Source organism: Vulpes lagopus, chromosome 3 (assembly GCF_018345385.1).
Source record: "Vulpes lagopus strain Blue_001 chromosome 3, ASM1834538v1, whole genome shotgun sequence".
NCBI classification, from domain to species: Eukaryota; Metazoa; Chordata; class Mammalia; order Carnivora; family Canidae; genus Vulpes; species Vulpes lagopus.
The window spans coordinates 98,542,011-98,568,765 of NC_054826.1; the positions used below are offsets into that span (position 1 = coordinate 98,542,011).

General features: G+C 40.0%; 1 protein-coding gene across 3 annotated transcripts in view; it reads left to right on the forward strand.

Moving 5' to 3' along the window:
- SMURF1 (SMAD specific E3 ubiquitin protein ligase 1) overlaps positions 1-26,755 on the forward strand; it is a 114,969-nt gene that overhangs the window by 57,770 nt on the left and 30,444 nt on the right. For all 3 annotated transcript variants that reach the window (XM_041750294.1, XM_041750296.1, XM_041750297.1), the window contains exons 2-3: positions 24,260-24,298; positions 25,416-25,524. In XM_041750294.1, the coding sequence (XP_041606228.1) occupies positions 24,260-24,298; positions 25,416-25,524 (148 nt within the window). The remainder of the gene's footprint in view (positions 1-24,259; positions 24,299-25,415; positions 25,525-26,755) is intronic.

Sequence of the window (26,755 nt, forward strand, 5' to 3'; positions counted from 1 at the left end):
TATGTGGAAGATAAGAATTTTCATTGAAGTTACTTTAAATATTAGGTGGCATTATGTCCCAAGGTGAGGAGCAGTCTGGCTACTTAGAATAACTTTGAAATATTTAAGCCCAGTTGGTGCCTGTGTGACTCAGTCGGAAGAGCTTGTGACTCTTAATCTTGGGCATGTGAGTTCAAGTCCCATGTTGGGCATGGAGATTACCTTAAAAAAAAATAAGTAGAAAATGTATTTAAGCCCAATTTTGTAAGACAGAATAATGTGAGAAATAAAAAATGCCGGGGCCACAGACAGAAAATATTTTCAGAAGCTGTATTTGATAAAAGACTGTTAACCCAAATTTTCAAAGAATTCTTAAAACTCAACAATAAGAAAACGACCCAATTGGGATCCCTGGGTGGCGCAGCGCTTTGGCGCCTGCCTTTGGCCCAGGGCGCGATCCTGGAGACCCGGGATCGAATCCCACGTCGGGCTCCCGGTGCATGGAGCCTGCTTCTCCCTCTGCCTGTGTCTCTGCCTCTCTCTCTATCTCTCTGTGACTATCATAGATAAATAAAAATTAAAAAAAAAAAATTAAAATTAGAAAACGACCCAATTAAAAAATGGGCAAAAGACCGGAACAAACATCTCACCAAAGATACACAGATGACAAACAGGCATAAGAAAAGATGCTCCATACCATATGTCACCAGGGAGATACAAACTGAAACAGGAGTGAAATACCTCTACACCCCTATTAAAATGGCCACAATCCAAAACACTGATAACATCAAGTGCAAGCAAAGATGTAGAGCAATAGGAACTTTTATTCATTGCTGGTGGGAGTGTAAAAAAAATGGCATATCCACTTTGGAAGATTGTTTCTTATAATACTAAACACTCTTACCATATGATCCAGTTATCCTGCTCCTTGATATTTAACCAAAGATGCTGAAAACTTACGTCCACACAAAAACTTGCATACGTGTCTATAGCAGCTCTGTTTCTAATTGCTAAAACTTGGAAGCAACTCTGATACATCCAGACAATGCAATATTATTCACTACTAAAAAAGAAATGAGCTATCAAATCACGAAAAGACCTGGAGGAATCGTGTATGCCTGTTACTAAATGAAAAAAAGTTGATCTGAAAAAGCTACATCCTGTATGTAGTATGATTCCAACTAGATGACATTCTAAAAAAGGCAAAACTGTAGGAAAAAGATCAGTGGTTGCCAGGAGTTAGCAGGGAGGGAGGAATGAATAGGCAACACACAGGAATTTTCAGACAGTGGAACTATTCTGTGTGCTGCTATCATGGTGGATACATGTCATTATACACTTGTCAAAACCCACAGAATGTACAACACTGAGCCCTGATGTAAATGTGGACTTTGGGTGATAGTGATGTGTCAGTGTAGATTTATTAGTGGTGACCAATACAGCACTCTGGTGGGGGATGTTGATAGTGGGGGGGGGGTATGTTGTGTGGGGGCAGGGAGGATATGGGAACTCTCTGTACTTTCCACTTGATTTTGCTGTGAACTTAAAACTGCTCTAAAGAATAAAGTCTACTTCTAAAATACAGTTAAAGGTAGTGTAGATTTTTGTGTCAAAGGCAGGAAGTACTTTAGAAGTTCAGAGAAAGGAGAAATCTCCATTGGTTTAACAGGGAAGGGATAGGATTTCAGCTGTATCCCAAGAATGAATAGAATTTCTATCAGGATGGCGGTTCAGTGTGCATAGCCTTGGGCAAGCCTCAAGACCCTTCGTTTCTTCACAGGATTTGTGGAAGGATTATAGAAGATAGCACAGGTGAAGTGCTTGGGACAGAGTCTAGCATAAAATAGGAAGTAGTGTTCTTAAACAAGTAGTGATTGAGAGCCAACTGTATGCACGCACTATGGTTGAGCCCGTATTCTGGCACGAGAAACATTGGTGAGATGTCATAAGGACAGCATGTGACATGAACAAAGATCCAAAGGTAAAAAATTACTGTGTTGTCTAGAAACAATTAAATGATCCATAGTTGGGTGAGAAAGTTGGCAAAGTAGATCAAGAGAAACGACTCTGTGTTTTGGTTTGTTTTGTTTGTAAACATTTTATTTATTCATGAGAGACACACACACACACACAGAGAGAGAGAGAGAGAGAGAGAGAGAGGCAGAGACACAGGCAGGGAGAAGCTAGCTCCCTGCGGGGAGTCCAATGCGGGACTCCATCCCAGGACCCTGGGACTACGACCTGAGCCTCAGACAGACACTCAACCACTGAGCCACCCAGGTGCCCCAAGAGAAACTGTTCTGTGTTTTGAACTCCAAAGAAAGCAGTTTGTAGCAGTGGAGACCCTTGAGGTACTATCAGAAAGGATTCTGGTAATGTCTTAAGAATAATTGGATTCGAATCAACAGAAGAAGCAGGGATTTCAATTGAGAGGCTATTCCAACAATTTTGAAAGCATCACAGCAGTCATTAGGTGGTTTGCTTAATGGGCAGGGTACTTAGTTGTCACTCTAAAATGTACCTGATCAACATTAAGAAGAGTAAACAGCAGAAGTTTTCTTTCCCTTTTCCCCTAGTTTAGTATAATGGCAGTCATGCCAAGCTTTGTTTGAGGCCAGTTTAATAAGTGTTAATGTTTCCAAGTGAACCACCAGTGTGTTAACAATGTCTTTGACATTGGCCTAGGGAAGTGGAGTATCTTTCCTTTTGATATAAATGGAAAAGTACAAAATGCTGAGAGTTTGTTCATCTACCTGATAGGGTTTGTTCTCTCTTTTAAAGCAAAAAAAAATTTTTTTTTAAGATTTTTATTTATTTATTCATGAGAGACACAGAAAGAGAGAGGGAGAGACATAGGCAGAGGGAGAAGCAGGCTCCATGCAGGATCATGCCCTGAGCCAGAGGAAGACGCACTTAACCGCTGAGCCACCCAGGCATCCCTCTCTCTTATTTCTTTTATTTTATTTTTTTGAGATAGAATTCACATACTATAAAATCCACCCATTTAAATATATAGTTCAGTGGTTTTTAGTATATTCACAGAGTTGTGCAACCATCATAGTGGTCCATTGTAGAACATTCTCATCACCCCGAAAAGAAACCCTGTTACCCCTTAGCTGTCATCCCCACCTTTCCTATGCAACCACTCATCTACCAGGAAAGCAATGTAAAAACCATTCCCTTTAAAGTAGCATAAAAAATTTAGCAAGAAATTCAACAACAGAAGTGCAAGACTTGTAGGCTGAAAACTACAAGACATTGTTGAAAGGAACTGAAGAAAACCTAAATAAATGGAAAGACATCCTATGTTTATAAACCAGAAAACTTAAGATGGCAGTGCTTCCCAGATTCCTCGACAGATGCCGAACAGGACCCGCCTCGGCAAATCCCAAGAGACTTTATTTGTAGAATTTGACAAGCTGATTGTAGAATTCATATGGAAATGCAAGGGATCCAGAATAACCAAAACAGCCTTGAAAAACTAGAACAGGGTTGGAAATACTTCCCAACTTCAGTATGTACTACTGAATTAAGGTAATCAAGACCCATTGTTACCCAGGATAAGAACAGCATACATAGATCAATGGAATGGGACCCAGAGTTGGGAAATCTGCACATTTATCGTGAACTGATTCTTTTTCTTTTAAAGATTTTAATTATTTACTCATGAGAGACAGAGAAAGGCAGAGACATTGGCAGAGGGAGAAGTAGGCTCCATGCAGGAAGCCAATGTGGGACCTGATCCCAGGACTTCAGAGTCACTCCCTGAGCTGAAGGCAGATGCTCAACCGCTGAGCCACCCAGGCGTCCCATCGTGAACTGATTCTTGATAGTGATAGCAAGACTATGAGGTGGGACGAAAGAATGGTCTTTTCAACAAGTGGTGCTGGGACAGAATAAGAGGTGGTAAGGAGGTGGAGACATTAGAACCTTTATGCACTGCTGGTGGGCACGTGAAATTGTATGGCCGACTTTGGAAAGCAATTTGGCAGTTCCTCAAAATGTTGATTGTAGAGGACTCTGCAGTGCTCTCCCTAGGTATATACATAAGAAAATTGAACACAGGTCTCCATAAGATCTTGTTATACAAATGTACATTAGCAGCATTGTTCATGGTAGCCCAAACAACTTCTGAAATGTGATAAGGGATCCCTGGGTGGCGCAGTGGTTTGGCGCTTGCCTTTGGCCCAGGGCGCGATCCTGGAGACCCGGGATCGAATCCCACATCAGGCTCCCGGTGCATGGAGCCTGCTTCTCCCTCTGCCTATGTCTCTGCCTCTCTCTCTCTCTCTCTCTCTGTGACTATCATAAATAAATAAAAATTTAAAAAAAAATTAAAAAAAAAAGAAATGTGATAATAGCTAAAATGTTTGTTATCTGATGACTAGATAAGCAGAAGATGGTATATCCATATGGCTGAATATTATCTGACCACAGAAAGGAGTGAAGTGCTGATGCTTGTTGCAACATGAATGAGCATTTCAGAATGAAATGTTAAACATTATGTTGAATGAAAGAAACCAGTCAGAAAACATCACATATGAGCACCTCAGTGGTTCAGTCGGTAGAGCAAGTGACTCTTGATCTTGGGGTTGTGAGTTCAAGCCCCATCTTGGGTGTGGAGCTTACTTTAAAAAGTCACATATGTATGATTCCATTTCTACAACATGTCCAAAATAGGCAAATCCATAGAGACAGCAGATCAGTGGTTGCTGGGGACTGTGAAAAAGGGGAATGGGGGTGGTTCATGGGTGCAGGGCTTTTTTTGGGGGGTGATTAAAATGTTGTGAAATCAAATGGTCATGATTATACAACTAAACATACTAAAACCCATTGAATTGGATTCCCACTTTAAAAGTATGAGTTTGATGGTTTGTGAATTCTAAACAGAGTGGTGTATTTTAAAATGTATACTCAGTGAGATACCATTACTTTACAGGTTTTTTTTTCCATTCTCTAGTTAGAAGCAAGAGTTCCCTTTTTATTTTAAGTCATGTTTGTTTGCCTTTTTAAAAATACAGGTTTCTCAAGAGTATTCTGGCTTCCTTGTGTTGTATGTCAATTTGTCACCATAATTACAGCTTTTCAAACACGCTGTATCAGAGTATGGTGCCGTGTAAAGCCTGGTCAGACAGACTCAAGATTTTCCTCCTACAGGCTGTATGGTCTTGGGCAAATAACTGAATCTCACCTAACCGTGGTTTTCTTATCTCTGTGAACACTAGGTAAAGTATAATCTGGAAGTGCTATGATGGGTGTTTGGCACAGAATAAGCTCAGTAAATATCAGAAATTATTGTTGTTAGTTTTACAGTTAATAATTATTAAATATACCCCTCTATACGTGGGACATTGCTGGGACATTGTTTCCTACAAAATCGAACCTAGAAGCTTTTTAATTTTTTTCTTAAACTTGGAAATTTTTTTGGAAAATTAATCTTTATCATGTTTATCTTCCCCCTGGTTTAAAAAGAAGATAAACAGGGAAAACAGCATCAATAATAGTTTTAGATGGTCTCCTCTCTGTTAAAAGAGTAGTCTCAAAAGTTCTCCCAACCCAAGATTCTACAAAGACTGTGACGTTATTCTCCAGATTTTAGAAAAGATTTTTTTATTTATTCATGAGAAACACAGAGAGAGAGAGAGAGACATAGGCAGAGGGAGAAACAGGCTGCCTGAGGGGATCCCGATGTGGGACTTGATCCCAGGACTCCGGGATCACGTGAAGGCAGCCACTCAACCAGGTGCCCCTATTCTCCAGATATTAAATGAATTTCTTGCCTCTTTCATATTTTCCTTCTTCCCTTTTCTGTGTCTGTTGTCTTTTCCTTTTCCTCCTTTTTTTTTTTCTGGGACCTATGAGATTTATTTTTATTATTTTTTTTATTTATTTATTTTTTTTGACGAGATTTATTTTTAAAAAGCAGTATTATAAAGAAATACATCCTTCTTATGGAAGAACACAAGTGTCAGGGTGAAGGCCCCCTAATCTACCAGATCCCAGCTTGGTGTTCTCCCTGTATCACCCTCTGTCACCCTGCCCCCTAGGTTACCTTCATTTAACTTTTGTACGTGTTAGTTGGGCTGTTTTCCACATGGTCATTCTGCTGTTGAGGCGGATGGGGGTTCTGCTGGTCCACCATCTCATGGAGGCATGGAGATGTCTTACCAGCTCTTCTGATCTTTGGCCCAGAAGTGACACACAGCACCTCTGCCAGATGTACTACAGTCACATGGTCCCAGCCAACTCGGGGGAGCTGAGGTTTTAGTCTCCCGTTGGTTGCTCATGAGGGAGAGTAGGACTGGATGCCGGGAGCATTAGGGATGTCTACCGAAGTCTGTTGTTTTCTTTGCTGGTTGTTTCTGACTTTGATGTCTGGCTCATGAACTCAGTTGGAGCGGCTTCTCTTGTTATTATAAGGTGGGAATTATCCATACCTTGAAATCTTGATAGAATTCTATCATAAGACTTCCTGGGCTTGATGCCTTGTTTTTGTGGGTACATTTTTTTTTAAAGATTTGCATTTATTCATGAGAGACACACACACACACACACACACACACACACAGAGAGAGAGAGAGGCAGAGACCTAGTCAGAGGGAGAAACAGGCTCCCTGCAGGGAGCCTGATGTGGGACTTGATCCCTGGATCCTGGAATCAAAACCTGAGTCAAAGGCAGACTCTGATCCACTGAGCCACCCAGGTGCCCCTGTGGGTAGATTTTCAATTACCATTTCAACTAACTATGGTTAATGGCCAGGGTTATACTGCTTTGGGGCCCAATTTTGGCAATTTCTGTGTTCCTAGGAAAGTTTTCATCTTAGCCATTGGTTTAAAGTTACTCCTGTGGTATACTGTTGTGATTCATAAGATTTATTCTTCTGGTTTTATCTCCTCCTTTTGTCTTTGGGTCGGTTACATTTGCTGCCTTTCTTTTTTCTTGAGCTTAAAGATTTGTTCATTTAAAAAAAACCCTAATTATTTAAAAGAACTGGCTTCTGGGATTTTGGGGCAATGTTCCTGCTTTCTTTTTCATTAATGTGTGCTGTTATCTTTATTCCTTCTTTTCTCTGGCTTTGGATTATTCATCTTTTTTGAGCTGGAAGCTTAGTTCATATATTTTCCATCTTTCTGGATTTTTAACAAATGAAGGTAAGCCTGTGCATTTTAATATATAGTATTTTTTTTGTCTTCTTTGGATTGTAAATAGCTTCTCATTTCCACTTTGACCACAAGGGCTATTTAAAAATAGGTTTTAAATTTTCCAGATGTGTGGATTTGTTTAGGCTCTATATTTGGTATGGATGTTTTATTACATTTAGTGAATGAATGTGGACTGTTTATCAACTTGGGAAGTTGAAGTTTCCTTTGCAGCTTAGAACGAAGTCTGCTTTTCCAAATTCTATGTGTGTTTGAAAAGAATGTGGTGTTCTCTGTTTTAGGCAGAAAACAGTTTTATTGAGTTTATTTTCTCTTTTGTGATGTGACTTCCTGCAAACGTTTAGTGATTTTCAGTTGTATGCTTTTGTAGCTGGGGTTCGAGCTTCTCAGTCAAGGTGCGAGAGGGATGGAGGGATGAGGGAGCGATGTGCTGCAGGAGAGGCTGTTACTCTCTGCAGTGAATGAGCTCTGAGCTCGAGTCACCCGATCCTGCTGACACACCATCCTGTGTCCCAAAGCCATGCTCTGTGGTCAACTCTTGCAGCTGGAGGCGGAGCCTGGCCCTGGGTCGCTGGCTCCCATTGGACAGTGTGCCTTCTGCTGAGGAGCCTGGAGAAGTCTGGCCACACCTACCGCAGCGGGTCGCGGGACCGCATCTTCCACTCCTGTGGCCTCACCCGAGATGCCACCATATTGGTGCCACTTCTGCAGTCACAGTTACCTGCCTGTGACCGTGTCATCTGTTTACCTCTAAGGTTTCCCTCTTTTTCCTGTTTGTGCTACATCTTTTTTTAAATAATTAATTAATTTATTTATTATAGTCAGAGAGAGAGGGAGAGAGAGAGAGGTAAAGACATAGGCAGAGGGAGAAGCAGGCTCCATGCACCGGGAGCCCGATGTGGGATTCGATCCTGGGTCTCCAGGATTGCGCCCTGGGCCAAAGGCAGGCGCCAAACCGCTGCGCCACCCAGGGATCCCTGTGCTACATCTTTTAGAGGTTCCTTTACTTTGTGAGCAGAGCTATGTGTATGTCTGTCTTAACTATTTTTGGTTTCCTCTTGCTTTTGGAGAAAGGGGCAGACAGCAGCATGTACTCCCTCTTTCAGTCTAGAAACCTAATAACATGTTCGTTTTAGTCAAGCTGAAAGTGTGAAAGTGTGGTGGAATTTTTTTTTTTTACTTTTTTAAAATTATTTTTTATTTTAATTTTTTTAGCATTTTCTTCCCTCTGTCACTACAAAGTACTCTACCTTTTATGTTATGTATCCCGGTCCTAGAAGCATACATTTCTCCATGGAGCAGTTTTTTTTCTTTTAATGGATGATATTAGAAATGTAACTTTTCCCCAATTATTATTTTCTTTAAGGTTTTATTTATTTATTTGAGAGAGAGAGCGCACCCGCACAAGCAAGGGGAGTGGCAAAGAGAGAGGGAGAAGGAAGCCCTCCACTGAGCAAGGACCCCATTGTAGGGCTCCATCCCAGGACCCTGGGATCATGACCTGAGCCAGAGGCAGATGCTTCACCGACTGAGCCACCCAGCAGCCCTGCTTATTCTCAGTTAATTATACTGATTATCTTCTCGCATCATTGTAAATTCTTATACAGCACTATGACTTTTTTTAAACTTTGAAATAGCCTTTATTGAAATATAGATTACCTAAAATAAAATGCTCTCGTTTTAAGTGGATAGTTCAGTGAGTTGTAACAAATGCACGGCATTCACATAACCACTATGCAAGTTAAGATCCATAACCTTTCCACCATTCCAGAAAGTTCCTGATGACCTTTTAAAAGACAGCTAGTTTGCCTACCTAGCTCCTGGACCCACTCACCCAGTGATTTGCTTTTTATGTTGATTAACTTTGCCTATTCTTAAGTTTCACGTATATGTAGTCATAGAGCATATACTCTTAAGTGTTTCTCAATGCTTCTAAGATTTATCCATGTTTTGCTTGTATCAGTAATTCATTCTGTTTTATGAGTATACCACCCTTTGTCCATTCACTTGTTGATGCATGTTGGGCTGTCGTTTTTAGCTATTATGAGTAAAGCTATTGTCAGCTTTCATGCACACATATCTTTGTGGCTATTATGTTTTCATAAGAACAGGAATGTAGGAGTAGAATTGCTCGGTCATAAGGTACATGTCCACTAAACAGTTCTCCGATGTGGCTGTTCTGATTTATACTTTCACCAGCTACATTCTTCTACACCCTCTCCAACACCGTAGTATTGTCAGTCTTTTTAATTTTAGCTATTCTTGTGGCTGTGTAGTGACACTTTATTGTTGTTTTCATGTGCGTTTCACTGATGATTAGTGCTGTTTACCATATTTCGTTGTGCTTCCCAACCATCTGATATCTTCAGGAAGTATCCCACTTTTCTTTGCCAGTTTTTAAGTTGGGCTGTTTTTCCTTTCAATTATTGCATTGTAAGTTCTTTATATATTCTTCATATAAATCATTTATCAGATATATGTATTGTGAAGATTTTTCCCTGAAAAATGCGTTTTTAATTTCTTAGTGGTACCTAATGGAGCAGAGACTTAAACATTTCAGGCCCATTTTTGTGTATGATGTGAAGAAAGAGTTAAAGGTTGTTTATTTTTATTCTAAGTATATCCTATTTATTCCAATTGGATAACTGGACATCCCTTTTCCAGCCTGGAAAAGACTATCCCTTTTATCTCCCTCATTGAATATCTCAGCACCTTTGATGCAGATCAACTTGATCTTATACCTATGGGTCTATAGTTGGACTTTCTATTCTGTTCTGATGATTTTCATGATTGATTTATAAATATTTAAGTGTATAACTCACTGAATTCTCACAAACCAAGCACACAGTTGTCATCAACACCCAAATCAGGAGACACAGAGCCTTGTATTCCAGACAAGGATCCCTTCTAGTCCCAACTTTGTCCCCGCTAAAGGTTAATCATACTTGACTTCAACAGTGTATACTAGTTCTGTCTGATTTTGTGCTTTGTATAAATGGCGTTGTATAATATATGTTGTATCTTTCATTCGATACCATGTTTATGAGATTCCTTCCTAATTTTATGTATAGTTGTTATTTGTTTCTCACTGCTGTATAATTTTATGAATTTTATGAATATTTTATGAATATTACAGCTTCTTTGTTATACTGTTGATGGCTATCTAATCATTGGTTCTTGGCCTTTGGCTATTGCTGACTGCTGCTATAACCATTCTATGTGTGAACATATGTATATGTGTGCATTTCTGTTGATTACATACCTAAAGGTGGAATTGCTGGGTCATGATTGATTGATTAATTGATTATTTATTGGAGCGAGTGAGAGCAGGCTAAGGGTAAGGGCAGAGGAGAAAGAGAATATTTTTTTTTCATCCATTCATAGAGACACAGAGAGAGAGAGAAAGAGAGAGGCAGAGACACAGGCAGAGGGAGAAGCAGGCTCCATGCAGAGAGCCTGACTCGGGACTCGATCCAGGGCCCCCAGGATCACGCCCTGGGCTGCAGGCGGCGCTAAACCGCTGCGCCACCAGGGCCGCCCGAGAGAGAATCTTAAGCAGGTTCCAGGCTCAGTGTGGAACCCAATACAGGGCTCGATTTCACAAGCCTGAGATCATGACCAGATCCAAAATCAAGAGTCAGACATTTAACCAACTGAGCCACCAAGTGCCCCAGATTTTTTTTTTTCTATTTTAAATGATCTTATGAATCTAGTGTTGGCCACATTGAATTGAAATTGTAATGTTGTAATGGATTGTTTCCTTCTTACCATTCAGTGGTCTTAATGAAGGAGCTTAATTGAGTGAATTCTGTGGTTTTAATTCAGAGTTGGCTCAAGCTCTTGTGTCCATCACTAACTTTTGCTGGGTCACTTTGAGCAAGTTGCTCAATCTCCTGAGCTTTTATTTTTCTTGACTAAATTGAGTGTAATGATTTTGCCTTGACTTATCCCATGATCCAAGTAATGATTAGCTAAGTAATTATAACAGATTTTATGATAAAATCATAGAAAATAATACCTTTAAATACTTCAGTTCTATTGAACTTGGTGCTATAAAATGATAAATAGGGAAGAAATTATAAGGGACTTTGTTCTAGAAGATTATGGGTTTTTCATAACATGCATGGAGATATTTGCAGTGTGTTACCTTGTTAAACTTTGTTCTCATTCTAAAGTTTTCTGTTAACCTTTCAATGCAGCAAATTAATAAAGCCTCATTTGTCAGCTTAGTAACTGAAGGAGAGGAAATGCTCAGAGAACTTTCTCCTGCTATTATTTGTTAATTATTACTTTTTCCCCCTTACCTGTTTGTTTTATGTCTGGTCTGATGATCAGGTTGTAGACCAATTTGCTTATTTCTGGCTTTCTTCTCCCTAAATCCTTCAATTTCCTTCACTCTCAGTGGTTATCACCTTTACAATGGCTTCATCAGAAGATCACAGCTTCATTTTGTATTAAGGGATTTTTTTAAGGAGTCAAGTAGGTGAGGATGTTTGGATATTTGGGTTCTCTTCCCTATTAACCTTGGATTATCTCCTGTTAATAGAGTTTTTTCTTTCCTTCTAGGATGACGATCAGATATAATTTACTTAATGACAGGCCTTTTGGGGTTAAAATCCATTTCCTTCCTGACAACCTCGAGTTTTATTTTATATTATATAACCTTAGGAAGATAGTCCATGCTGGAGAAGTTGGTCTTAAGCAATTGTTACAAAAAATTTAAAAAGTTAATTTACTTTTCTTAAAGGTCAAACCCTGAGAAAGTAACCTGAGGGCAAGCACCAAGGTTTTTTTGTGCTTCGTGGAATCTTCAGAGGTAGAACAGGGTTAGCTCCACCTGTCCTGTGTGATCACCAAACATTTGTTAAGTGAATAAATGGATTCACTGCTCAGAGCCCGTCTTGGGGAGGTAGGTGGCAGTCAAGTTATGTGATCTTTGAAAGCCTTCGTTTTCTCATCAGGAAAATGAATATAATGTAACTACCTCATGGAATTGTGGTGTTGAATAAATGCAATTATGTGTGTCAGAGACTTAATATACTTACCTGGTCAGTATTCAATAAATTTTAGCTGCTGTCTTTACACTAAAGGCACTTACTTAGGTTGTATTTTTAAAGTTTCACAGAGCGGGGCACCTGGGTGGCTCAGTGGTTAAGCATCTGCCTTTGCCTCTGGTTGTGATCCTAGGGTCCTGGGATTGAGATCGAGTCCCGCATCGGACTCCCTGCAGGGAGCCTGCTTCTCCCTCTGGCTGTGTCTCTGCCTCTCTGTGTCTCTCATGAGTAAATAAATAAAATCTTAAAAAAAAAAATAAATGAAGTTTCACAAAGCAATGACAAAGTTTCCAAATCTTCCAGACTCCCCTTAGATTCCATGGATAGGTTTCATTGGAGGTTTTTGGCCAGATGGTTGCCTGGGAGGTAGTCTGCTTGCCAGAATGGTTTTGGAAGCTCACGTTGCAAAATGCCCCCTTAGCTCCTGGTTGCCAAATCACCATGTGCGTTTCAGGATCTGAGATACCACACTCTGGGGACTCAAGTGTTGAAGTTAGTGTCACTTGAAGAAGTGTCGTTGCGTATGACATTTGAATGAGGACATTTGAAAGGAAAAACAAACATGTTTAGAGAGACAACACTGGTAATTACCTTATCTAGGAACTGATTACTTGTGGAATATAACCTTAAATATTTAGATAAAACTTTCTCTAATAACAACCTGGATTTTCCTGTGTTCTAAGGCAAGGATATATGCTTCCACATGTAAAGTCACCCTGATCCTTGATGCTTCTGGTCCACTCTCATGGTTTAAAAACATTCCATTTGGTTGATTTAAGACAAATACATGATCTGGAAGTGAAAGAGACTTTAAATGAGATGCAGTGTCTAGCCTGTGATGCTTGGGAAGAACTCAAACAGAAGCCAACAGTAGCTTTGGAAATTGCTTCCCGTCAGGCTGGCTTTGTCCATTTTTTCCCGCAGGAAGGAGTCTTCCTCCTGTCCATTCTGTAGGGGCAAATCTAGGGTGTCAAGAAAAACAACACTTTAAGATCAAAATTAAAAAATTAGGGGATCCCTGGGTGGCGCAGCGGTTTGGTGCCTGCCTTTGGCCCAGGGCGTGATCCTGGAGACCCGGGATCGAATCCCACGTAGGGCTCCCGGTGCAGGGAGCCTGCTTCTCCCTCTGCCTGTGTCTCTGCCTCTCTCTCTCTCTCTCTCTCTCTCTCTCTGTGACTATCATAAATAAATAAATTAATTAAAAAAAGATTTATATTAAAAATTAAATATGTTATATAGATCTTGGAATGCAGTGGCCTAATCAATCTCTGAAAACTACCCCTTAAGATGTAAAAATGACTTTGTTTGTTAATGAGGGTTTTGTTCAAATGAAAAGTTCCAAATGCCCCTTGGACTTCTATCACTGGTGTTTTGACATCTACTTTATTTTTCCCTCATTGGAATATTACCTCTGGCTTGAAACTACAGGGGTCAGTCCAATGGCCCTTATGCTCTTATGCTTAAGAAATAGCATAAACTTGTTCCAAAGAACAGGATCTGTTGGGTGGCAATTGTGTACATAAAGCCACCAGGCCCGGGGCTCCCAGATGAGTGTGAAGGTGGCAGGCAGGCACACCACAGCAGAGGCTCTGGCGAAATTATCTCCTTCATTTATCCTTTTTGTTCAAGCATCTACTCATTTATTTCAACAAACATTTACTGAGCATTTAACTTATGCTAGGCCCTGTGCTCTATGGCAGGAATGTAATGTTTCAGGAGGATAGTCTCTGCCTTCTTGGTGTTTATGTTCTAGTGAATAGTTAAGGGAAAAAAGAAAAAAGAAAGAAAGGTTTTTACAAGGGGCACCTGAGTGGCTCAGTTGGTTAAGTGTGTGACTCTTGATTTTGCCTCAGGTCATGATCTAAGGGTCCTGAGATTGAGTCTTTCATCGGGCTTCATGTGGCACCCACTTAAGATTCTCTGTCTCCCTCCCTCTATCCCTCCCTGCTTACATTCTCTGTCTCTCAAAAAAAAAAAAAAAAAAAAAAAAGGAAGAAGAATAATGGATTTAATAAATAAGTAAATAATTTATTCAGTATACATGTTAAAGGTAACCTCTATGTGCTAGGCACTATACCAAGCTCTGGATACAGGGGTGAATATAAAAGACATAGTTCCTTGTTCCAGTACATTTCTGTAAGGGAGAAACAGATAGGAAGCAGCATACAAGTAGAGGATTTAATTTTAAACTGGTGAAAGGGAATAAAGGGGAAAGGAGAGAAAATGAGTGGGAAATATCAGAGGGGGAGACAGAACATGAGAGACTCCTAATTCTGGGAAGCGAACAAGGGGTGGTGGAAAGGGAGGTGGGCAGGGGGTGGGGGTGACTGGGTGACGGGCACTGAGGGGGGCACTTGATGGGATGAGCATGGGGTGTTATGCTATATGTTGGCAAATTGAACTCCAATTAAAAAAAAAGAAAAGAAAAAAACTGGTGACAGCTGGGATGCTGCTGTGATAGCATAATATGGGATGGAGTGGAAGGTGGGGATGGCTACTAAATCTTTCTGAATCTTAATCATTTTCACCAGTAAAGTGGAAAACAATGACACCTGCCCTGTATGTCTGCTTGCCTCATCCTCTAAGGATCAGGTAGGGAGTAACATACTTAAAAGAGCTTCTGAGCCTCTCAAGTCATAAAGCGGGTGTTGGTATTGCTGCTGGTGGGGACCCGTAGTGGCAGGCAGAGGAGAAGGCAGATCTCTAGTCCCTGAGCCAAGCTCTGCTGCGGCTGGTGTGTGTGTGTGTGTGCGTGTGTGTGCGTGCGTGTATGTGTGTGTGTGTGTATTTGGCAGGTTGGGGTGGGGTGGGGGGGTGAGGTGGGGAGGAGGGCACAATTTTTGTCACGGCAGCCCCACCTTACCCTGCAGGGTTTGGGGGTATGAGCGAGCTCTGTTAACACTTAGAGTTCAAATAATTCACACAATTTTGTCATTTATCTCTTAATTTAATACATTTATAGAAGATGAAGCTGCAACACTCGTATTTTAAGAAAGGAGGTGCTTAGAAATCCGTCTAAGGATTGTACTTTATGAGAGTCCCCCCGGCTCCTAAGCCGGTTGGGATGGTTGGTGGCTGCTAAAATGTATTTGAGTCGCTTGGTCAATTTTCCCTGCAAAGAAGAAATCATTATATCACCTGATGGTGTGTGAATAGTGGAAACATTGTGTGTGTGTGTGTGTGTGTGTGTGTGTGTGTGTGTGTGTAAGCTTATGGAGAAGGATTGGGAAAAGTTGTTTATTCCATGAAGCAAACAGTGGCACAGAGTTCAGTTCTATATGGATTTAAAGGTTTGGGCATTTTGAGTCTGTCTGTTGATGTAACTGAAATGTGATTTTTTTTCCCCCCTCTTAATGCAAATTTGAGGATTTCTTATGCTTGTATGAGAGTTGACAGGTGAGTGACTCTGGTTCAGGGCCTGCAGAGTGACATGCTGGTGACACATTGACTAGGAAACCGTCTGCTTTGCCTTTAGCAGGGATTCCGTTTTTCTCCCCCTTTTTTTTTTTTTTTTTTTTTTTTTTGTAGCTTGAAGGATTTTCCCCTAAGTTGATTAAAAAAACGCGTGTTTCAGAGTGAAGAGCTCGGTGAGGTAGACAGCTAACCGTATACTTTAGTGCATGTTGTGGGCAGCTCTCCTCTGTGGCAAATTATAAGTTCTAATAGATGAACATTTTACTTAGATGTTATATGTAATTCAAATACCTTCTGTGTTTGTAGCCTATTACTCTGTCGGGTCTTTCTTTCTTATTCATCACGGTCTGTGTTACGTGGCTGTTGAGGGGCCTGTTCCACACAAAACCCTGTCTGAGGAGAACATCATTTACCTGGGTGGACAAAAGCCTACCTGTGTGAAAAGTAATGGACTGCTCAGCCATTTGGTTCTTAGCATAAATAGGAGCAGCAAGAGGGAATGGGTGGCTGGTGGTTGGAGCAGTAAATGTAGTTTTCAACAGCAAATTGCCAGCTTTTTATTTTACCTAGTCATTGGTGAGACTATCCCTGTTTTACCTCACTTCATTAAAGACGAGAGGATATTGTAACCTGAAAAAATACAGAGAAGACATAACACCAGAACAAAGGACAGGCGCTTAAAATGATTTTGTTCCGTTTTTACAAACTTCTCACCATATTGGCCTTACTGGCTTCATTGTGGCACTGGTAGAAACATTACCACAGAGTGACATTCCAGAAACACTGGCCTGAATGAGGCTTCGCTGAGAAAGGAGCCTCAGCCTGAACGGTGAAGATGAAACAGAGCAAAAAGAGAGGATTGTTGGGTTGGTTGAGAAGCAAGAATGGTTGCTTCCAGGTGGTACTGGCTAGGGTGGGAAGAGGGCATGATGAACCAAGCTGTGCTCTGAAGAATGGCGAGAAATGCAAGGAATACCAGCAAATGGGACACTTTAGAACCCAGGAAGTTGTTTAGATTGGCAGGAAGATACAATACAGACCCATTGGAGCTTTTTTGGGGGCCTCAGAGCATGAAAACAGCGTTTCAAAAGATGGCTCTGATCTATGGCCACACCACCCTGAACGCGCCCGATCTTGTCTGATCTCAGAAGATGGATCTGGTGGCCGAACGTCATGTGGCCTGGAGAAGCTGGAGGAGGGAGGGTGCCATTCCTCTTCCATTAAACTGTGAGCCAGTGAAGCCACCAGTGAGAGACTGGGTACAAAATTAGGGGAAAGGGCAAATTCAAGAGATACTCAGAAGAAGGAAAAGCTAGGACCCGGTGACACATGTAAATATAGGAGGAGGGAGGAATCAAAATGATAGCTAGAGGCTCTAGCCTTGGAGAAGAGAAAAATAGTGGACATAATGACACAAATTAGAGCTTTCCTTCAGTTGGTTATTATAATAAAGTACTAAATTTGTGCCGTTGCAGCCTGTCCTGAGGGTGGGTGAAACCACAAGTAGTGTTATGGTGAAATTGCCTTTTTTGAGGACCTGGTAAAGAGGTTGTCTGCTAACAGAACATACCTCAAGTTAGCACTTCCTTTCCATGTATTTTTAGATGCAAAGTGAACATTATGTAATTTACTCTTTACTTATTCCCAACATAAGGATATTCTGGGATATGATTAGGAAATTCTGGGATGGTAAGACACATGCTGTGTCCAAAGCAGAGGGGCACCTGAGAGTTGGGGTCAAAGCAACCAGGTGGTGGTCTCTATGCTGAGGGAAAGAAGCTCATTTTCTGTTCATTGTGGTGTCCTCCAAAGCTCACTCAGAACTGGTGTCTAAAAATGAGTGGTAGCTCTAAATAAAGTGGGATGTTACACTGTAGTAATAAATTACATTTGATCATTTTATCCCCTAGAGTGGACAAGATAACAAAATTATTCTTGTAGGAGGAATCATAATTCCATTAACCAGACTAGATTCAGTATGGCCCTAAATGATCACAAAATGGAGGCAAGATTATCTTTGCTGACACTATCGAGACCCTCTCCACTTTATGATGTAATCAAATTCCACTGGAATGAGCTTTAAATCAAAACATTACTAGTCTTGTAAATATGAACAAAGTTTCATCTTTTTGAGATGTGAGCAGAATTCTTCCAGTTGAAAGCAGCCCAACCACCAGCACCTGAGAAAAACTAAGGGCTGGAGCTGGTGGATAATGTTTGAGGCTGAAGAGGTGAGGTAGTAGGTTGCGGTCAGAGTATGACAGGGCTGGAGTTTTGCAATGAGAAGCCAGTGTGGAAAGATACGGGAGATTTAAATTTTGGAAAGGTCACCAGGTAATGGCTGATGTTGGGGATTTGAACAAGGGTGAAGATGGTGAAGAGTCAAGACATTTGAAAGAGCTCACTAAGTAAAAGCATGACACATAGATTTCTGACTTAAGCAACTGACGGGTTTAGCTGATGATATCTGGAGTAATGGATCCTGGGAGAGGACCAGGTTTTTAGGCAGTGGGAAGATTTTGACTTCAGTTTTGGACATTTGAGTTTGATGTGAGAGCCTTTTTGAGACTTTCACATTTGGGAAAGAAAAGAGAAGTGGAAGGAAAGAACATCACAGATCCATTGAGGAGTTGCAAAAGATGGGTGATTTTAAATTAACATAAGAAAATTAATAGCTTTCTTACATCCAGATAACAGAAAATACAGTGAAAGGAACACTCCCACCCAAGGTACTACCAAAAATCGCTTAAGCATAAACCCAATTAGAAATGTGGAAAACTTCTTTGAAATACTATAACACACACACACACACACACACACACACACACACACACACTATAACACTTCACTTAAGAGCATTAAAGAAGAATTTAGTAAATGAATCAATATACTATGTTCAAGAATGTGAATGCTCAGTACTGTAAAGAGATAAATTCCCTCGAATTTATTTATGAAGTAATTTTTTTAACTTGCTCAAGATGATTCTAAAGTTCAGTGGGAATAATAAGCATGTGAAAGTAGCCAGGAGAATTCTGAGCAAAGAGTTAATGAGATATCAGGGTCATGCATTTTCTACTTATGCATTTCCAAGTTTTCATGTTTTGGTAAGTATTACTTTTGTAATTACAGAAGCAAAACAGCAGCAGGAGCTGTAATAAATTATGATTTATTCACAAAAAAAGACTAAAGAGAAAGAGAGTGTGTGTGTGTTTGTAATGTGTATGTCCCTGTCCATTGGGAAAGAAGGGGATAAAGATTTTACTGAAGAGAAAATACTACAATTGACTATATAGAAATAAAACGGATTATCGGGGATACTGTAAACATCTGTATGCCAAGAAATTGATAACCTAGGTGAAACTGACAAATTTTTAGAAAGACACAAGCTACCAAAGCTGATTCAAGAAGAAAAGAAAAATCTGAATACGTAATTGAAAACACTTTCCACAAAGGAAAAATTCAGGCCTAGATGGCTTACTGGCAAATTTTACTAAATGTTAAAGAACAATGAATATCATTTCTTCACTTAAAAAAAAAAAAAAAAGAACAAGGGCAGCCTGGGTGGCTCAGCAGTTTAGCGCCGCCTTCAGCCCAGAGCCTGATCCTGGAGATCCAGGATCGAGTCCCACGTTGGGCTCCCTGCATGGAGCCTGCTTCCCCCTCTGCCTGTGTCTCTGCCTCTCTCTCTCAATCTGTCTCATGAATAAATAAAATCTTAAAAAAGAAAAACACGAACACTTTTCAACCCATTTTATGAAGTCAATATCATCATCCTGATACAAATAAAAAATCTATAGACCAATATCCATTATAAATATAGACCAAAAATTTTTGACAACTTACTAGTGAACCAAATACAGCAGCACATAAAGGATTATGCACCATACAAGTGGAATTTATCTCAGAATCCAAGGTTGGTTTACCATCTGAAAATCAATTAATGTACTATATTATACCAATAGATACGGGACAAACACTAAATGATCATCCTAGTAGACACAGCAAAAGTATTTGATGAAAGCTAACAGTGCTTCATGATAAAAACAAACGAGAAATAGAAGGGAACTTCCCAAGCCAAATACAGGACATCTACAAAAACCCCCACAGCTAACATCATATTCAGTGGTCAGAAGTCTAAATGCTTTCCCTTTAAGATCAGGACCAAGATAAATGCCCACCTCTGCTATTTAGTATTGTATTGAAGGTAATGGGCAGTTAGGCACGAGAAATAAAAGACATCCAGATTGGAAAGGAAGAAGTAAAACTATATCTGCAGATGGTATGATTTTTATACAGAAAATTCAAAATAATAAAAGTAATAGAGCTAATAAATGAATTCAACAAAGTTGTAATACACAAACTGCATATACAAAATCAGTTATATTTCTGCACACTAGAAATGAACAATCTTAAAATGTAATTAAGGAAACAATTCCATTTGCAACAGCACCCAAAATATTAAATTACTTGTGTGTGGGAGTGCGTCTGGGTGCCTTAGTTGGTTAAACATCGATCTTTGGCTCAGGTCATAATCTCAGGGTCCTGGGATCCAGCCCCAAGTTAGGCTCTCTGCTCAGCAGGGAGTCTACTTCTCCCTTTCTCTCTGCCTCTCCCTCTCCCCTCATTCACTCTTTCTCTCTTGCTCTCAATTAAATAAAAATATTTTTAAATGATTAAAATAGGAATATGTCTAATAAAATAAATACAAAACTTATATTCTGAAAATTACAAAACATTAAAGAAGACTTAAATGAACTGGTAAGGCGGGTGGCATCCCATGTTAATGGAGTAGAAGTTTTAAGATTCTTAGCTGACACTACTTCCCACATTCCCTGCAGACCCAGTGAAGTCCTTATCAAATTTCAGGTTGTTGCCCCCCCCCCCCCAGTTTAATAAGCTGATTGTAAAATTCGTGACAATTTGACAGATCCAGAATAGCTAAAACAATCTTGAAACAGAACAATGTTAGAGGACTCATGCTTCCTAATTTCAAAATTTACTATGAAGCTAGGGTAATTACTGTGGTCTGAATGTTTGTTTGCTACCCCCCCACCCCCCCACCCCCACCCCTCACAAAGGTGATGGTATTAGTAGGTGAGGCCTTTGGAAGTACTTAAGTCATGAGAGTGGAACCTTAATGAATGGGATTAGTGCCTTCTAATAGATTCCAGAGAGATCCCTAGCCCCTTCTGCTGAGGATTTACAAGTCTGCATCCTGGAAGAGCACCCTCACCAAATCATGCTGGCTTCCTGATCTTAGACTTTCAGAACTGTGAGAAGTAAATGTTTATTGTTTATAAGCTACCTAAACTATAGTATTTTGTTATAGTAGCCTGAATAGACTAAGACAGTAATCAAAATGGTGTGGTAATGGCATGAAGAGAGACATGTAGATCAATGCACTAGATTTGAAAGATCACAAATAAGCTCTCACATTTATAGGGAATTAATTTTCAGCAAGGGTCCAGACAGTCAATGGGGAAGGAATAGTCTTCTCAACAAATTGTGCTGGTAAAACTGGATATCCACCTGCCAAGGAATGAAGTTGGATCCCTTCTTTACATTACACACAAAATGAACTCAAAATAGATCATAGCCTAAATTGTCTAGTTAAGAGTTAAAAGTGTAAGGATGTCTGGGTGGCTCAGTGGTTGAGTGTCTCTGCCTTTGGCTCAGGTTGTGATCGTGGGGTCCTGGGATTGGGTCCTGCATCAGGCTTCCCATAGGGAGCCTACGTCTTCTGCCTATGTCTCTGCCTCTCTCTGTGTCTCTCATGAATAAATAAATAAAATCTCTTTAAAAAAAAAAAAGTTAAAAGCGTAAAGAAGCTAAAAGTACTAAAACTCTTAGAAAGAAATACAGGAGTAAATCTCTAACACCATTGGTTAGGCAAAGCCGTCCTAAACATGACACCAAAGGCACAAGCAACCAAAGAAAATAGATGCATTGGATTCCTCAAAATTAAAAACTTTGTTGCTTCAAGAACACCATCAAGAAAGTGAAAACCCACAGAATAGAATATTTGTAAATCCTATATCTGATAAGGATATCTTATCTATAGATATCTATATATTTAGAATAATTCTCACAGAAAAGGGCAAATCAGCGAATTAAAAAATAGCAAAACAATTTAAATAGAAATTTCTCCAAAGAAGATTTGCCAATAGCTAATAAGCACATGAAAAGATGCTCAAAGTCATTAGTCATCAGAGCAATGCAAATTAAAACCACAGAGATGAAAAACCATAGAGACAGACAATAACAAGTATTAGGGTGTGGAGAAATCGGAGCCCTCAGAGCTGCTGGTGGGACGATGAAATAGTACAGATGCTGTGGAAAATAGTCTGGCACTTCCTCAAAATGTTAGACATGACGGCTTATAAGTTCCCAACAGGAGAAATAAAATTTAGGTCTATACCACAGTTTATTCACAATAGCCAAAAATTGGAAACAACCCAAATGTCTCTCAACTGACAAATGGATAAAGAAAATGCAGTCTATCCGTACAAAGGGGTATCGCTCAGTTATGAAAAGGAATGAAGTCCTGATTCATGCTGCTACATGGGTGAACTTTAAAAACATGTATGGTGGAAGAAGCCAGTCACAAAACGCCATGTATGGTAGGATTCTGTTTATATGAACTGTTCAAAAGGCAAATCCACAGAGACCTAGAGTAGATGAGTGGTTGCCTAGGAGTGGGGTGGGGGTAGTTGAGGAATAACTGCTAATGGGTGTGGAATCTCTTCTGGGGGGATGAGGAAAATGTTCTAAAATTGATTGTGGTGGTTGTATGACCCTGCAAATATACTAAAAACCATTGAATTATAAGCATTATATGGATGAATTATGTAGTGTATGAATTGTATCTGATAATGCTGCTACATAAAAATATACCAAGTGAAAATTTGCAGAACAATATATATGAATATATCTTCATAAAATATGTTTAAAAATAAAAGGTTATATTCTTAAAAACTGGCAAAATTTGTGAAGCGCTATAAAAGTGACATTGGTGTATTTTCCCTTGTTATAGTAGCTTTCATCATGTAACAGAACTGGTGACAAAATTTCTTCACAGTAGCTGATGCCATCTCATTATTAAAATAACAATAGCACTTATTGTATTCTCTCTATATGCCAGCATTGTGCAAAATTCTTTTTTTTTTTTTTTTTAAGATTTATTTATTTATTTTAGAGAGAAAGGGAGCATGAGCAGGAGGGGCAAAGGCAGAGGGTAGGGGGAGAGAGAGTACATCTCCGCTAGTTGCAGAGCCCAACTTGGGGCTTGATCTCACCACCTGAGATCACAGCCTGAGCTGAAACCAAGAGTCAGATGCTTAACTGACTGCGCCACCCAGGCACCCCTGTGCTAAATTCTTAATACGCACTTTCTCATTTGTTTTTCACAATACTTGATGGTGGCCCCATATTTTCTATCAATCTCCGCTTGCTTTCCATTCTCTAGCATTTGCAAAATTATTATTTATTTGAATGTGCAAAATACACAGTTCCTTTTGTTTCTTTTTAAAATTTTTTTTATTTATTTATGATAGTCACACAGAGAGAGAGAGAGAGAGGCAGAGACACAGGCAGAGGGAGAAGCAGACTCCATGCAGAGCCCGATGTGGGATTTGATCCTGGGTCTCCATGATCGCGCCCTGGGCCAAAGGCAGGCGCCAAACCGCTGTACCACCCAGGGATCCCGTTCCTTTTGTTTCTATTAGCAGTAGCCATAAAGTAAATATTGTAGGTCTTAATTTGAAATGGTATTCGGGACGTCTGAGTGGTTCAGCTGTTGAGCGTCTGCCTTCGGCTCAGCACATGATCCTGAGTCCCGGGATCGAGTCCCACATCGGGCTCCCTGCATGGAGTCTGCTTCTCCCTCTGTCTGTGCCTGTGCCTCTCTCTTTCTCTCTCTCTTTCTGTCTGTCATGAATAATAAAATCTTTAAAAAAAAAACCACCAAAATGGCATTCATGTGATCCTATGAAGTTATAAGAGCATATTGATAAATCTATATGTGTTTAAGGTTTAAAGTTTAAATTAAAACTTAAATTAAATCTTTAACTTGTTATAGTTGATTCCCAATTGGAGGAGAAAATACTTTCTAGTTACGTGTCAGGTTTTTTAATTTAATATAGCACTAAACTTGAAAGGTGATCATTGGCAAAGATAATTTCTAGAATATTTTTTTCCCATTGCAAATATAGACTCATATCTCAGTTGTCTGTGCTGCTATAAAACAATACCATAGACTACCTGGCTTAAATCACATCTATTTCTCACAGTTTTAGAGGCTGGAAAAGCCTAAGATCAAGGCGCTGGCAGTTTCGGGTCTTGGTGAAGGCCCTCTTTCTGGCATAGGGATGATTGCCTTCTTGCTGTGTCCTCTCAAGGAGAGCAGAGTGAGAACAAGCTCTGGGGTCTCTTCTTATAAGGGCACTAATCCTGCCAGAGGGCCCAACCCTGATGGCCTCATTGAAACCTGAGCACCCCCAAAGGTCCCACCTCTAGACGCCATCACATTGGGGTTAGGGCTTTGACACAGTAATTGGGGGCTGGTTGGGGCGGGCAACACAAGGCACTCCCTAGCAACTAGTTGGGAACAACTTCTCCCTAAATGCTAACCCTAGATTTCTGTTTGTTTTCAGTATTATGTGCCAAGAACCTTGCAAAGAAAGACTTCTTCAGTAAGTACCCACCTGCTTTTGCTCCTTTACAATGTTAATACTCTTCACATGTTCTTGCAATAAACTTTTTAAAAACCACCAAGAATGTTCCCCTAAGAGTCCGATCCTTTCGCGAATAGCTCCTTGGTTTGACACACTTCATTTCCGAGTTGACTACAATGCAAGGCTCCTTAGCTGCCAGGCATGGAGTTTATAACTCTTACAAGAAGAATGATCTTTCTTGCTCCCTGTTCCGGCCACACCCTGTTTTCTGTCTTTCCACCCACTAATATATTGCTTTGGGTTGGATGAAGTGTTCTCAGCTCAAATTCACAAGAGACAGTTTTCTATAGAATAGCTGGGTTTGAGTCAAATTGTTAAGTTGAATTTTAGAAATTAAAGCACATTTTGAAAGCCTCATAATGACAGGAAGCATAAAAAATAGAGGATCTTTTTCTGAAGGAAGAAATCACCCCTTAAGAAATTGACCTACTATAAGGTAGGTGCCGGCAGCATGACGTTCTCCACTCTTCCTCCTTGCAAGAATGCTGCTCAGTTCTTAAGTGACATTTTTTACACTTTCAACTTAGGCTCACAGGCTCTATTCAAGCAGTTAGGAAGCTCCTGAGTAGTGACTCCCAACCGGTGTGTCTCCAAAGGCCCCTGTCTTGCCACCTCTCTGATCGAATAGATGTGTGTGATTCAGATGCCACCATTTAGGAACCTACCTGATTAAGACTTGGTGAATACTTGTGTCCATAGATAAAACAGACAAAATATCAGTAAAGATTTCTAGGTATTCTTTTTTAGAAGGGTTAAAGACAATTAATTATAGATCCCTTTTCTTCCATTTAATTAGCTCACTCAGTGATCAGAAATGAAATAAGTGTATTTAATCTTTTTCTAGCCTCTCAAAATCTGAGAGTCATGTCATACTTGGTTGCCTTTCTTAGAAAGCTAACTAACAATAACTTATTTTTCTGATCAGACTAACCCTAAGTTAGAGAATAAAATGCACCAGGATGATCTTCACCAGATTAGATGTTTGGGAAGCTCTCTGTAGCCTGGAAGATTGTGTTCTGTGTCACATGGAGGGATCTGTAGTCTCATCCAGGTGTGGCTGTCCCTTCTCCTGTAGGACTCCCCGACCCCTTTGCAAAGATTGTGGTGGATGGATCTGGGCAGTGCCACTCAACGGACACTGTGAAAAACACGTTGGACCCAAAATGGAACCAGCACTACGACCTGTGAGTTGAATATTCTATAAGCCTTTTGGGGAACCCCAGGAAAGTAGGTATCTAGCTTTTAAGATAAATGTTTAATAATAACGATAAAAATGATTTACTGATTTCTTACTGATAACAAAAGTGGACAGCCAAATGAATACATACTGCCTTATTTTAGAATCTGTGTACTTGGAAGTTCTTACATTTGACATTTTCGTGGATTTTTATGGTTTGCTTTCATAACTGTGGTGTTCAGACTTTTCAATCTCCTGGCCATCCTAACAGGAAAAAAAGGCCATAGTTCAGGTCTTCTATATGCTACTGTTTTTTGTTTTTTATCTTTTCCACTGAGACTCCAAACCTGGTTGTAGAGTTTTTACTGTACTTTTAGTTTTTTTTTAATATTTTATTTATTTATTTATTTGAGAGAAAGTGAGGGAGAGCAGGAGCAGAGGAGGAGGGCCAGAGGGAGAGGAAGAGGCAGACTCCATGCTGAGTGTGGAGACTGACTTGGGGCTTGATCCCAGGGTCCTAGGATGATGACCTGAGCCAAAGGCAGATGCTTAACCAACTGAGCCAACCAGGCACCCCTAGAATTTTATTTTAAAAATGCATATTGTGGCTCAGTTGGTAGAAGCATGGGACTCTTGACCTTGGGGTTGTAAGTTCAAGCCCTATTTTGATCGTAGAGATTACTTACAAATAAAATCTTTTAAAAAATACATTATTAAAAAAAAATAAAAAATGCATTATTATCATGCATATTTATTATGCAAATATGTATTATATGTATCTCTACTTTTTAAAATCCCACTTTTTAGTACAAATATATTTTCTACAAGAGAAAATATAGTTTGGGGTGGTTGAATGTGTATAAGCCTATGCAACCATCAGACAATTTCTTACATTCGTTCGTAAGATGGATTGTACTTTGAAAGCCACATGACACCTTCGTTTTCATGTCCCTGGTAAGAAACTTTGATTGAAGGAACGTGGAGTGATTCTTGGTTTTGTAGGATACAGATTGCACTGAGTTTTCAGTGGGATTTTTTGTAACTGGATTCCAAGACCCATTTCAGTTACACTCAAGAATCCTAAGTGGCTTGGAAAGTGGTTGTCCTCCCTTGTCTCAAAAGCTGCCTTCTTGGTTGATTTGCATGGCGAATAGAAGGGGTATAAAGTCTGACTTAGTACTCTTCAGTGTGCTTTGGGTGGATCCGTGGGTTATAAGCAGGCCCTTGTTGCAAACTGG